The sequence below is a fragment of the Polypterus senegalus genome, chromosome 13 (assembly GCF_016835505.1).
Source record: "Polypterus senegalus isolate Bchr_013 chromosome 13, ASM1683550v1, whole genome shotgun sequence".
Classification (NCBI taxonomy): Eukaryota; Metazoa; Chordata; class Cladistia; order Polypteriformes; family Polypteridae; genus Polypterus; species Polypterus senegalus.
In genome coordinates, this window is record NC_053166.1 from 67488383 (window position 1) to 67502685 (window position 14303).

Consider the following 14303-nt stretch of genomic DNA (forward strand, 5'->3'; position numbering starts at 1 on the left):
GCACTGTACTGATGTCACACCACTGTTGGCTCTTGTAGCTAGCAGTGGGCACCATTGTCATCAACAACATGACGAAATAACAATAAAAATTTATAACAGCAAAAATAAACACAGTAATAATTTCAAAATTATATCAAATGAATTATAACTCTAATGATATTGTGGCAATAACAACAAAAACTCCAAAGTTAAATAAAAAAATCAGAAAGTTTTCTGATGAAATTCTGAATGTAATAACAACACTAAGATTATGTCCACACTTTTGTGTTTCTCTGTCTTATTTCTGCATCCTCATAACTCACATAATCAGCAACACCCCAGAGATGTCATTTAAATTCTATGGCCTCCACACAAGTCACTCTGGAGGGGTACATTTTGTTTTTAAAAAACTGAGACATATTGCATATGCACAGAGACATATGAAAAGGCATCATTGTGTTTGTTTCTGCAAGAAAACACCAAAACAGAGGAATTCCTCTTTCTGCCATTTCCTGTTTACTGGAGATGTGAGTGAACACAAATATGCTACAAAAACTTTAGACAAATGTTCTCAATATCAGTTCTGTTTTTAATGCATCTTTAACATTGTAACCACCATGACTGCTATCATGATTTGTAAAGGAAATATACTACTTGAATATCACAAAATACAGTATGTCACACATCTTAACAAAATGACTACATGTGACAAAAAATGACTCCAGTGATTTTTTTGTTTCACTAGAGAACATTATTTAAATAGAAAATGACTCATGTGGAAATAGAGCTTGAAAACACACAGACCTATGTATATTAACTTGAATTAGAAATCAGTGCACAAAAAACACATATGCACAGATGTAAATCAGGTCAAATAATTACAAACTGTTACAAACACTGTGGGGTAAAAAAAGTGTCCAGAGAGTTAGAGTCAGAGAGGGAGGGAGAATGACCAGAACATGAAAATTTATGGAAACTGAAACAATTAAAACTATGGTGTTTGAGCAGATGGGGGTCAGAATACCAAGAGACAAACACAACCTATAGTGAAAGTGAGAAATACCAAGCCAGAATGTCACAGTAATAAAAAAAGCAGGACATAATGGCACAAGCTGTCATGTGACCAGCATGCCATGTGCCAGCAGTATCCATAAACAAAATGGCCATGGCTATGCAAATATATTTAAAAAGTGGTGGCAACCATAAAAGAAATGCATTCCTAGAAAACTATAAAGAATATAAATAACAACAAAAGCAAAGTAGACAAAAAATTTGAAAGGCTACATATCCCAGAACATCAAAAAAACTAAACATTCCTCAATGAGATCCTAATATTATATATATATATATATATATATATATATATATATATATATATATATTTGTATATATAATTTGTATATATATAATTTGTATATATATAATTTGTATGAAATTAATTCAAAGCAAATTTTATATATAATTTGTATGAAATTAATTCAAAGCAAATTTTTTAGAAATTAATTGCAGACACTTTTAAAAGTCAGTAAATCAATTATTGGAGCATCAGTTTTACATGTAAAATGTATGCATCGACGACCAAGAGGTTAAATGTGTTGAATGATATTCCTACAGATAAAGCTATCAGAAACAGAAAAAGTTTTCTCTTCTTTGTTCTTTTCTAACTAAAGGCTTTACTATTATTTTAAATCCTTCTAACAAAAAGTCTTACAATTAAACACAAGTAAGTAGATGTGACAAGAAAACTTTGCTCTCTAAGTGTTTTGTATACAAAGTGCCTCTCATATGTACAGGCATGCTCATAGTTACACTGCAGTCAGAACACTTATGGCACTATGAAAGGTGTTTCCTGATGAGGCTAAGTGCAAAATGTGGAAAAATAAATATTTAAAGGAAGTAAAAGAAGAAAAAAAAATGGTGTGTAGATTGACTCTATTTCTTCTATATCCAGACAGATAAGGCAATGATTTCTTAAGTAAATGAGTTCTGAGATCAGGTTGTCATATTCACTAATCATGGCATTGGAGAGTGGCAGTGTGTTGCCTGTTGATTAGCATGTGCCAACAAGAATTTCACTGTAATCTACATGTGACAGCAATAAACCTAAACTGTAAATTGATAGTAAACAGTGAAATTATCAAAGACAAAACTGTTGACTCTGTTTCTTGACTATCTGACAAAACTATAGTAATAAACATGGATGGCATCATCTGTGCAAACTTGAGTATTTTCTGACATTTAGTTTGTTAGGAATTCAGCCTTAAAAGCAGGACCATAAGAAAGAATAGCCACATTGCCATTAGTAAGGTTTCTCATTCATAGTAGTGATTCTGCACATCAGTCTCCTGGTTATTATGTAAATCAGGCAAAGTTGGGGATACTTATTGCTTTCTCCAAATATGTTCCCAAAAATGTAAACACTGCCAAAGGTTGTCAGGTTTAAATCAAGAAAAGAAATGAAGAGTGCGGCAAAGAGTGCATTTAAACAGACTATTATGAACAAATTGGAGAATTCTCTGTAGGTGGTACTGACACCACTGGAGGCGTATTACTGCTAAAGGAAATATATTTCAAAGTGATCTTATGTAGAAATGTATAAATATGATACATTGTTTTAATATACAGTTTTGACTGTACTTTGTATAGTATAAATCAGAAAATACTTATTTCCTCACTATCTTCATCCGGTAGACAAATTTATATCATCACAAACTGGACTGAATTTGCCAGAATGGAAAATGAATAGGTAACTTTATATTGACACTAACTTTAAAAACAGAATTGTTCCTGATAAGTCATGCAAGTTGTTCTCCAGTGGTATGTACAGTGAACTATGATATGTGGAATATCGCCTGGATAGCTGAAAACTACAATTGATAAGAAATGTATTTACCTCCTCCAGGGGAGTAATTGAAGAGCTTTCTCCTCCATAATAAGGATTCCTATCCATATGTAGAACCTTCTTTCCATTTACAGACATGATTCCAGACAGAATACATTCCTATAGATAGAAAACATAAGAAAATCATTGTTATTGCTTTGACCTCTTAAACAATAGAACAAAAATGTACAATACTTTGCTTATCAGATTTAAGAATCTCCATTAAATCTGACACATATTCAAATATCTTCCAACAAGATAGGATGAAAATGCTTATCAATCAGAAGATTCCTTCAGCACAACAAATTGAATAAATATTTATAGTTTCTATTATAGTACTATGACAAAAGCCACATTGCACAAAGTCTCATTTTTAGTGCTTGTAATTTGTGCTGATGAACACCCACCAAAAGATCTGGCATTCTCTTCATTTATATTGTTGCATGAAGGACTGAAAAAATATGTTTGTAAGGTACCTGGATATAGAGTTCCAGGGGTAAAATGAGAATAAGCTGTGTGACTCAAATAAAAAAAACAGCAAAAAAGTTCAAAATCAGGAAGTCAAAAAACTAAAAATTCAAAACTCAAATTCCATTTCCTTTTCTGATGCTAGCAAAAAAATTATTTTGCTTTTTTATTATTTTAATCCAAAAGCACAGACATTGGATGATGCATGCCACCATCTTAAATAGTCCAAAGCTGTACTGGTCATGTGGCCAGTACCAAATGCCATTGGTATGGACAGAAAAGCACAAAATGGTAGCAAACATCTAAAATATAACAAATACAATTTAAAAATAAATTTTGATCAGAAAACAAAGACATAAAATTCATAAAGTACATATTACAGAATTTTCAGAACAACTCCCAGAAATTATTGTTTTTCACTAATTGGCAATATCCAAGCAAAAATACTGGAATAAAAATGTCAATAACAATCTATTTTTGTCCTTGAAAGAGCAGCAGGATTTTCCCTTTATTACGTTAAACTATGCTGGATTTTTAAATAATGAGTGTGATTTTCACAATCCCACCCAAAATTTCAAGTCCCGAGAATGCTTTAACATAAACTGAAAATGTACATAAATGGTCTCTTTAGATACTTAGAAGTACTGTACCTGTTTATAAATAGGAGCATATCCATGAGCTTGAGGGGCAGACACATGTGCAGCATATTAACTGTTGAACCTGCAGCTGAAAACAGGCAATCTGACAGACCCAAAACTCTGGTTTTAGTCTGGTAGCCTCTCACCTTGGCTAAGATACAGGAAACCCTTGTTAGCTGAGGGGACTGCATTCCTGATAAACCCAGATGAAATGAAAACAATTGATACTGAAGCATTGATCCTTTGGGAAAAATAGGGTTATGTTCTGGCTGACCCTATTCACAATACACTTTTGCTAGCTGTTACCATAAGCACATTATTTTGCATACAGAAAACCAAGTAAGCTCATCACAATGCATTTTGTCCCAGGTTTACACTTTTATAACAGTGGAAGAGTGAGTCATGTAAATCTGTCATCCCATATCATTCTTCATCATGTCATCCAGCAACTGCAGACATTTTTTTGACATGCGCTCCAATTTGAAGTGCAGTGTGCTGCCAGCCCTAAGCAAATCTTAATTGTCCCTTGTGTGTATGTTTGCATGTGCGTATGTGAATCAGATTAGTTCCTACCTTGCGCCCACCTCAGCTGAGAGAGATTCTGCTCTGTTGTGACCCTAAATTGGATTTAGCTGCTGTGGTATACAGAACAGTAACAGTCTTTCAAAATATTCCATTAGTTACTTTTAGCCACTAGGTAGAACCCTGGACGTTTAATGGAATAGGTCTTAGTTGCTGTGAGGCTTTTCTTCCACCTAAGCCTTAAAGTTTGGAAAAAGCACAGACTATATGATAACGGGACTGATCATAGTATCCTATCAAGTCTGCTTTAGGTACTGTTCCCTGCATAACAAAGCAAAAACACAGAAAATGGAAAATTTTTATAAATGTAACTCTTGGGTGTTTTTAAGTGTCCTTCTCCTAGATACATTATATCCTTGAAGCTGTTGTCCTATGTGGCACCTGTAACACAACCTGCTGACTCTCAGAAACTTGTCTTCTGATATTGTTGTGGCTTTGGATCTGCCAGACCTGTTCCCTTTCAGTTTCCTGTAGTTTCCAGTTAGAGTTCCAACCCTATAGATAGTTGCATTTTTGCATGCCATTAAGATAGCCAATATACAGTGCAGTATTATCCAAATAATGCTTCAGAAGGATTAGAAACACAGTTTGTTCCAATGCTGCTTTTATGTAGAGAAAGGGTTTGTAAGTAATCAACAAAAATTGGGATACCTGTAGGAACTGTTTGTATCAATTTTAAAAGGCATAATTAATTTCCATTGCTGCACAAAGCTACAGTACAAGTTGTTAACCTATTACTTGATCCAACGAGAGGGCCTTTTCTTATAACTGAATTATATTTTAGTTTTTGGTAACCTAAACTTTTTTTCAACTTCTGGCAGTTTACCACTTACCTTTGTACCCATTGTTCCATATCAGATTCTTCACTAGACTTGAACTGCTTAAATTTCAATATGTATATAAGTACACATACTGTATACGTAAATATACCTAAATATTATACAATTTATATGTATACTATACAGTATAAGTAAGTACACCCTATCTAAAACCTAATAAACCCAACTATCACTCTTTTGACGCTTTTCCACTGCATAGTACGGCACAGCACGGTTCAGTACAGCTCACCTTGGTTTGGCTCAGTTCGGCTCGGTTTGCGTTTCGACTGCAGTTTAGTACCGCTTTAGAGTGGGCAGGGTTATTCACGTGTCGTTATAGTTGCGCCGCCTCTGCTGCCGTGACATCATTGTAAACGCGCCACAAGCGACCTCCTGAAAAACTTTTTCATTCCGCGTCGCCCCATCCAGCTCTCGCTGGATCCGCTCCTCGGCTACCAACGAGAGGAAGGTCTGTACTTCCTCAATAGACCACGAAACAGCCATTCTTGGCTAAAACAAAATGGTGCGTCCGAACCTTCGCTGGCTGTGCTAAAAATCTAGCGGGTCTGTTGTGTCTCGTGTCGCAAGTTCAGTGACGCAGTAATGACGATTTTCTCCGGCCAATCAGTGACCAGCAGAGTTTACACGTCACGTTTTGGTAACGGTTCAGCGCGCTTGGAACCTCGGCTGAGGTGGTACTAAAAAAAGGACCAGGTACCAGGTACTGTTCCCAATGGAAAACCCCCCAAAAGTGAGCTGAACTGAACCGTGTCGTGCCGTACTATACAGTGGAAAAGCGCCATTTATAAGCAAGAATTACTTGGGTCCCTATATGATGGTAGTGTGTCGGCAACATTGATTATCCAGATAACAATAAACCTTTTCAATACTAATCAGAAAATTATGATTTTTTTTTACAAAATCATAAAAGGCCATGTTGCAAAAATGGTTATGTCCCCATAAAAATGTGAATAATAAAATTTCCAAAATGTGTTTGCAGAGTCTAATTATTTGTAACTGATAAAGAGATAATCAGGTGTAAACAGGTGTCATCAGTTCATCTTCAATTAAGAGTGGTACTTAAGTCATTGAATGACTGACAGACTTAATGATGAGAATGGCACCACATCACCCAAGAGAAACAGGAAACTTAAATGGAAAAATTATTACACAAAAGGGCATAAAGGTACAAGATGAATAGCAAATCTCAGCCATTAAGCCATACAGTAACAAAAGGGATACAGAAGTTCATAAAGGGTGGACTTGGGAGTAGCATCCAGAAACATTCAGGCTATCAACTTGTGATGAGCATTTTTTGCGGAGCAAAGTACAGGAAATTTGCAAACCTGGTAGAAGCTGTGGAAAGACAAACTACTGTTTCATCTCTTGAAATAAGATGTAACCTACACAGAAGTAGAATGCATGATTGTCAACCATCCAGGAAAACACAGGTGAAGCTATAGCACAACAAAGCCTGTTTAACCTTTGGCAAGACCCATCTGTTTTTGGAATCTATTCTCTGGTGTGATATAACCAAAATCAATCTTTTTGGATCTTATATTGACCAAAATGCTTAGCGTTGTGAGGGGGGAGGGGTTATATTGAGAAATGCATGGTTGCCAAAGTGAAGCACAAAGGTGATAGAGTTCTTATATAGGGATGCATGGGTACTGAAGGTGTGGGAAACTTGTGGTTCATTGATGGCATCGAGAATTCACATATGTACTGCAAATTGTTGAAGGAAAAAAGATGCTATCTATTTTCCACAAATTGGATCATCAGGTAGTTTTCCAACATGTCAGTGATCCCAAACACTCTTCAAAGGCCACAGCTGCATCCTTAAAGAAGAACAATGTAACGGTGCTATAGATAGATCACGCCCAAGGATAGACTTGAACAATATGAACTTGTATACTTAATGCCAAGCTGGATCAGTGCAGTATTAAACAGTAATGATGCACATACCAAGTACAAGAATATTACATATTTGTATAATATAAACCAGAATGTACTAATTTTTGCCACTCTTGATTTAAGCAATGTTGCATAATATTTTACAAAATCTGATGACGTATGTTTTTATGTTATTGTTAACTATATGTTTAATACATTTACTTTTGTTATCTTTCTATCAACTGTAATGATCAAAATGTAAACATAGAAATATTATTTGTTTGTTCAAAGGGGGTGTACACATTTACGCTGTATACTGGAGAAGTTCACACTCTAACCCCTCCCCTCGTGTAACACCTAATATTTGGGCACCATCTGATCCAAAAAGATTTGACTTTACACCACCAGCAATGCACCACCTCTACATTCACTCATCTTTTCTTTCAAGCTTTTGCATCACATCTTGGAATTCATGATGCCATCAATATACTACAGTTCCACCCATAAATCGCCATACAAGAACTTGATTGCTTTTGCACTTCACTGTGGCATTCATTCACTTCTCAATATAGTCCATCCCCTCCTTACATTAAATGTTTTGCCATCAGATCTAAAAAGATTTATTTTCCATGCCGCAAGTAACTGTCATAATACACCACCTCCACATCCATTCCCTGAATAGTGACCAGGCATAGAGGCTCTGTGGTATGGCAAAAGTCAATAACCAGTTCCATGATTTTGCTGATATTTTACACTACATCAACCACTTCAGCAGGAAAGGCCACTGATGAGTCCACCTCTGATCATCAGTATTGGCTGTCCATAACTGATGACCAATTGAGGAGACAACTAAGGATGAAATGATTCAAGTCAGTCCTGGAGTTCATCAGTACTGTGCTGACCACCTTTATGGCATCCTCTGTCACCAGTTCAGGCAGCAAAAAGTGCCACTGCTGTGAAAAACATCTCGCTGTTACAGTTCCAAAGAAGGTAGGCACTTCCTTCACTTATTAACTATAGACCATTCACATGTACATCTCATATCATGAAGACTTGTGAGAAGCTTATCCTGGATCATAAAAGGCCTTTATGTGGTAGACCATCTAGACCTACTGCAGTTTGCCTATGGGACACAGATTGGAGTGGAACATTCAATTAGTCATCTGCTCCACAAGGCCTTCTCTCAACTGGACAAAACAGGCAGCACTATGAGGGTTATGTTTTTTTTTTCTATTTCTCCAGTGCCTTCAATACCATCCAGAAATTCCTGTTAAGGGATTAAGGGGTAAACTCATGAGATATGCAGGGAGAGGAGCCACTGACATCCTGAATAATGAACTATCTGTCAGGCAGACCACAATTTATGAGACTGAAGAGCTGTGTCAATGATATGGGTGTGAGCAACACTGGGGCACCACAAGAAACAGTCCTGTCACCTTTTCTCTTAAACATAAATATAACACAAGGTCATGTCACTTGCAGAGATGTTATGATTCTGTACTTATGGGGTGTATTGATAAGGGGGATGAGATATGGCATTGGAATCATGTGGAGAACATTATTTCTTGGTGCAGAAAGAACTGTTTGCAACTTAATATCAACAAAACCAAGGAACTGGTTACTGATTATTTCACACTAAAGAGACTCTGCGCCTTGTCACTATTCATGGATTGGATATGGAAGTGATGCATTTCTACAGGTACTCAGGGGTCCACATCAATGACAGGCTGGTCTGGTCTCATAACACAGAGGAGCTATATTAGAAAGGGCAGTGCAGACTTTTTTTTTAGGAGACTGTGTTTCTTGAATGTGGGTAGTGACATGCCTAACATATTCCACAATGCTGTAATGGCCACTGAGGTGTACTGGGCTAGTAACACCACTTTAAGAGAGTCACACCAAATCAACCAGCTAATTAAAAAGACAGCCTAAGTTATGGGACAACCATCGACCCCATGAAGGTAGTACTGAGGAAGAGAGGAAAAAAAAACGAGAGCCATTATGAACAATGCTGCCAATACTCTCTCTGACATACTAACACTGATGACTGTCAGCCAACAAATTATTTGAGAAACACAACAGGGGCTCCTTTATACCAACAGTAATATGCCTGCATAATACCTCAGTGCCACTGAAACTGCCAAGTCAGAAGTATTCTTTCTTTTTAGCTTTGCTACTTTTTAGTCATTCTCGTTTATATTTGAGTGGGGTTTGTTGTTTCTTAAAGTATTATATTATTTATTTATTTATTTTATTTGTTGAACCTTTGTAAAAAGCCAGCTTTCACCCTGGGGAACAAATAAAACTTCTATCTCATATGCCTATACTTTTATTACACACACATATACTGTAAAGAAATAAAACAGCGGCCTTATACTGTACACTTCCTCTCACACTTCCACAAAGCAATACCTCAGAAGCTTAGCAGGAAGAATATTTTAGACCACAGATTTCACCTTGGAAACCACTTAAACCTTAGCGGTAATTACCTCTACCCTAATGCTACATCAAAGCCCTGTTATTGTAGGTCAAATGTCTCTTTCAGGTTAGAACATTTTTTTATAATTCTCAAAACACATTTCATACACTAAAATATTTTCCTTTGATGCAACATTTTGCATTACAACCACACTGTACTGTTTACTGATTAACTGACACCCTGCCTAAGGGTTTCTTTATGCTTTGAGTCTAGTGTAATGCTAGGCCAGGCTCCAGCCTCATGTAACCCTAAAACTAATGCAGTGGGATTAAAAATATTGTGTTAATATTATATTGTTTTGCAAAACTGCACCCATTGCTTTCCTGACATCCTCCTCATAGTTTGTGTATCACCCAAGACCCTGACACTTCACTTCCACAAAGATTCTGCACCACTGTACAATAATATTTTACCATAATAACATTGTACCATATAATATTTTTAAGCAGTACGTCGTCAGCAAGGGACATCTATTAACGTATGATGTCAGGCTCATCTCTAGTTTTGGGGGAGGATTTGGTTTACGAAACACTACTATTGGGGAGAAACATTTTTCATATACTGTACTTTATTCATTTTCTATAAGAACCACGTATCATAGGAGTGCTTCATGAATGCATGCGCATTACAAAATGCAAAGAGAAAAAAAAAACAATTTGGCATCCTTTTGGCAACGAGTTTCACCTCGCACGTACTTTTACTTTGAAAAAGGTGTTAAAGCTTTCACTAAACATTTTAAGCCTAAGGAACAATTACTGTGCTCTCCTTCTGCATGAAAAGTGCCACTTTCATAGCGCGACCTTAACAAATTAATAACTTTAATGCCCGGTCCATTGTGATAAAACATACACGCTTTTTGAGTGACTCGATAAACCGTATTAAAATGGGGATGAGTTAAAATATTAAGTGAGCCTCTTGAGTTGCTTTATAGAATATGTAGTATACATGTAAAAGTGTGGTTCTGTTGCCAAAATAAATAAAGAATAACTAAAAACACGCATACAGGCATTTCGGCACCTTATAACAACAAATCTCCTTAAACAAAGGTTGCTTCCTTTTTTTATTTTCCATATCCTGTTACACCACTCCAATGAACGCCATCTGCATTGCTGTTCTGAACAGTGTCACGGCTCCGACTTAATAATGAGCTTCACAGAAAAAGACAATTGGTTGACAGCGCACTGCGTGGTGCAGCTGAACTGAGCTTTCTGGGAAAGCTTAGGTCCTCCAAGCCCCACCCTGGCCTTCCCCCGCCTCTCCTTGGAAGAGAAAAATGCACCGGCGACCCTGTAGAATTCGGCATCACAAGAAAAGTGGGGTAATAAAATAGCATTACCAGAGTCCTGCGTTACTGTTTTTTTTTCAGTCATGGAAAATATATTATCACTGCTTTCCTTTTTGTAATCGAAATATCTGGGACAGAAAGCCAAAGATCTGAAAACTAAATATGTTTCTAACCTGACATGAATCCTGAATAAACATGCATTATATTCACATTAAGCATTAAAAGGAACAAATGTCACAGGCCCACCTTTAAAGGGATGAATCATTATTTGTGACACTTTAAAAAAACTTTTCCACGGGACCGATAGAATGGGTCACAAAAGATATATAAACATGTAATGGTATTTTTATACATAAAGTCAACATTATTTTTGAAATCCACTGACACAGTTCACCGTTATGGTCAATAAAGAATTGTTATTATCACTATTATTTTAGTATAAGTAGCGTATTATTGTTATGATTAGACTTCTTGTTAATCTGATTTTTAAAAACGACACGCAAGTTGCTGCCCTGATTGAATTTCGATCTTATATTCTACGAATTATAATTATTCGATGAATTGCTTTAAAATTCAATGGCTGCGAAAAGATAAAATGGAAGATAATTAAGTGACGCGAAAATGCGTTGATTGATGAATAAAAAGTAAATAGTTTATAACTGCTTGCCGATTCAAAGTATACGTGGATTTGGTAGGTAAAGCCCACTGGAGTGGAGACCCCTGCTGATCGTTGAACATAAGTGCCTACATCGGAGCATCACTATAGAGCCTCGATGCCATTCTAGACGATTTATTATTCATCGGTCGCAGCCGGTGACCGTGCATTCGCGAATATCGGGTACAGCCGGGCAGCAGCAGTCCTACATTTAGCGTCACATTGGGCAGCAATTTCGAAAAGAAAGGGGCTTTGCATCTTAGAACCCCTGTATTTATTTGTGTGCAGTATGAATTACAAATGCAACCACAAAAAATGGAAGCGAAAGATGGAAAGTGCACCTGTCTATTTTTCTTTACTAACCAATTGTCCTCGTGCAACGGCAAGACAGGGCGTTATACCAAACAGCAGTAGATCTACAAGCACTATGTACTGAATCGTTACTAATAATAACAGTATTTTACTGTATAATCTGTGACAATATGTAATCTTATCCTTAGAGTGATATATAGAATTGCCATTTATGTCTCGACGCAGTTTCTTCAAAGGACAGCCACTCTGAGCTACAGTAGTCTTGTCACTTTTTACAAGCTGTGTTTAAACGTAACCAAGCACATCCTTATGCAATACTGTGGCTCTGTTCGGTCAAGTGATAATGCATCCTATTCCATGCACATGCGACCGACTGGATATTAGACAACACGAATTACATATAACAGTTATAGTTCTAACAAAACCCTACAATGATTTTACCAAAAGTATACATTGTTGACATAAATGATCAAGAAATATGCTTTATGCGCCCGGTCTATTTTAAGTCACAGAAAAGCATCCAACTTACCGTCAAACCTGTACCAAGAACAATAACATCGTATTCTTCATCCATTGCGTTTGCTACTTCTGTTTTTATCTGCCGGCTGAAAAGATAATTTTGAAATAACGCTAATAAAAAGCGGTATTATTATTTAATTTTTTTTTCTTTCAGCTGTAAAGATAGCACAACCCAAAACGTGTCCGGCGAGATAGACCAAAGATGGCTCTGTCCAAGGTACCACCACTGCCTACGATATGCCTTCGCGACAAAACATAGATCCTTCCCCTCCCTTGTTAGTAATAATAAATTATACGCCTAGCTTGAAACCCAAGAGTAATCGAGAGTTCCTGTAGGAGAAATTCATTTCAAGACTTGAAAATGAAATCGTAATTATTTAACGTTTTAGGGCACGATTTACATTTATGCATTTGTTCAGTGTTTAAAAAGCCAAGCCCTTTTTCCCTTCAGTTAGAATCGAGCAGCCTGTGACCTTGGTGCCGAGGCTTGTAGATTACTCCGCCGGCTGCATCACTGGGATGAGGCGAGAAATCGATACGCAGCTACACTGACTCAGGGATGCTCGAAGGTTGGTGCGCTTGTGAATGTGCGAGCTGTTACCCCATTAAACTTTTTTTTCAAATTTAAACAAAATATGATTCTTTGGGTTTAAAACTTAAGAATAAGACCACCATATAAGAACACAAGGAAAATAAGTTTATTATCAACGACGCTTAATTTCCACGCTACATAATGGGTTGCGATGTTATTTTACTTATATATATATATAATGAATGGTTTCTATTTCTCTTCCATATGTGTGCCGTAAGGTGAAATAACTTATTCAGAGGTAAGCTGTCAGACGGAGACAGCAGCACTGTGAGTTACTCTAAACTTCCCATTGATGTAATAATACTATATAATACTATAATACTTTTTGTCATAGCATCAGAGAGGTTATCTTTTATATGTACTGCTATAGAGTTTGTTTGATTACGTGATCTGGTTTTGATATGCTGTTTGAGCCTGACATTTTATCATAGGGGATCTTGCAACTATTTACAAATATTGTTTTTAAATGAGGCTGGAGCATATGCAGGTTAGGTGAATGACTGGCCCTTATCACATAGAGACGTAGAGGCTGGAATTGAAGCAGCCTCCTTGTGGTGTGAACTCTAGTCCCACTACCGCCACTACAACATATGTTTTTTTTTTCCTTTGTAGGATTATAACGTAGCTGTATTTCATTTTGTATAGTACCACTTGACGTTTCAGTTTCACTCCACATTTCATGGTGATTAGATTGGAGTACTTGGTCACAATATTAGCAAGATCATCTGCACAGTTTCCTACTTTTTGCAGCTTGCCTCTTAAAAAAGTCTTGGGAATGTTTCTAGGTATCAGTTAGGTCCTGCATTTTGCATTTTCTGTGTGGTTTTCATTGTGGTGCTCAGTTACTGTATTTATTATAGTACTGTGTTTTGCTTTGTAAAGCAATCCTTGATGGTGCATGAGAGTGAGATTTGAACGCTCCATACAAATTTTCCACATGTCACTTTCCAGGTTTGATTGACATTTCTGCTGGGTGGGGTCAGGAGACTTAGTTGGACACAACACTATGCGCCTCCGTGATTCCAATAGATAAAGAAGCAGTAAAGCTCGTCTATACCGAACTTCCAAGTGTCTATTTGAAATACTGAAATAATAACACATTAGGATTTTAATGGATGACAATAACTTTATCCTTTATAACACTGCACAGCATAACTAAACTTAATTATCTGTGAGTCTGGTGGCTCATCCAAGCGTAATGA

At 36.7% G+C, this 14303-nt stretch overlaps 1 protein-coding gene across 1 annotated transcript in view; it reads right to left on the reverse strand.

Moving 5' to 3' along the window:
- Positions 1–12946, reverse strand: part of LOC120542753 (rab GDP dissociation inhibitor alpha) — a 42655-nt gene extending 29709 nt beyond the window's left edge. The window contains exons 1-2 of the mRNA XM_039775390.1: positions 12520–12946; positions 2873–2980 (exon numbers count right to left, since the gene is read on the reverse strand). Of these exons, the coding sequence (XP_039631324.1) occupies positions 2873–2980; positions 12520–12564 (153 nt within the window). The 5' untranslated portion in view covers positions 12565–12946. The remainder of the gene's footprint in view (positions 1–2872; positions 2981–12519) is intronic.
- Positions 12947–14303: the final 1357 nt, after the last annotated feature.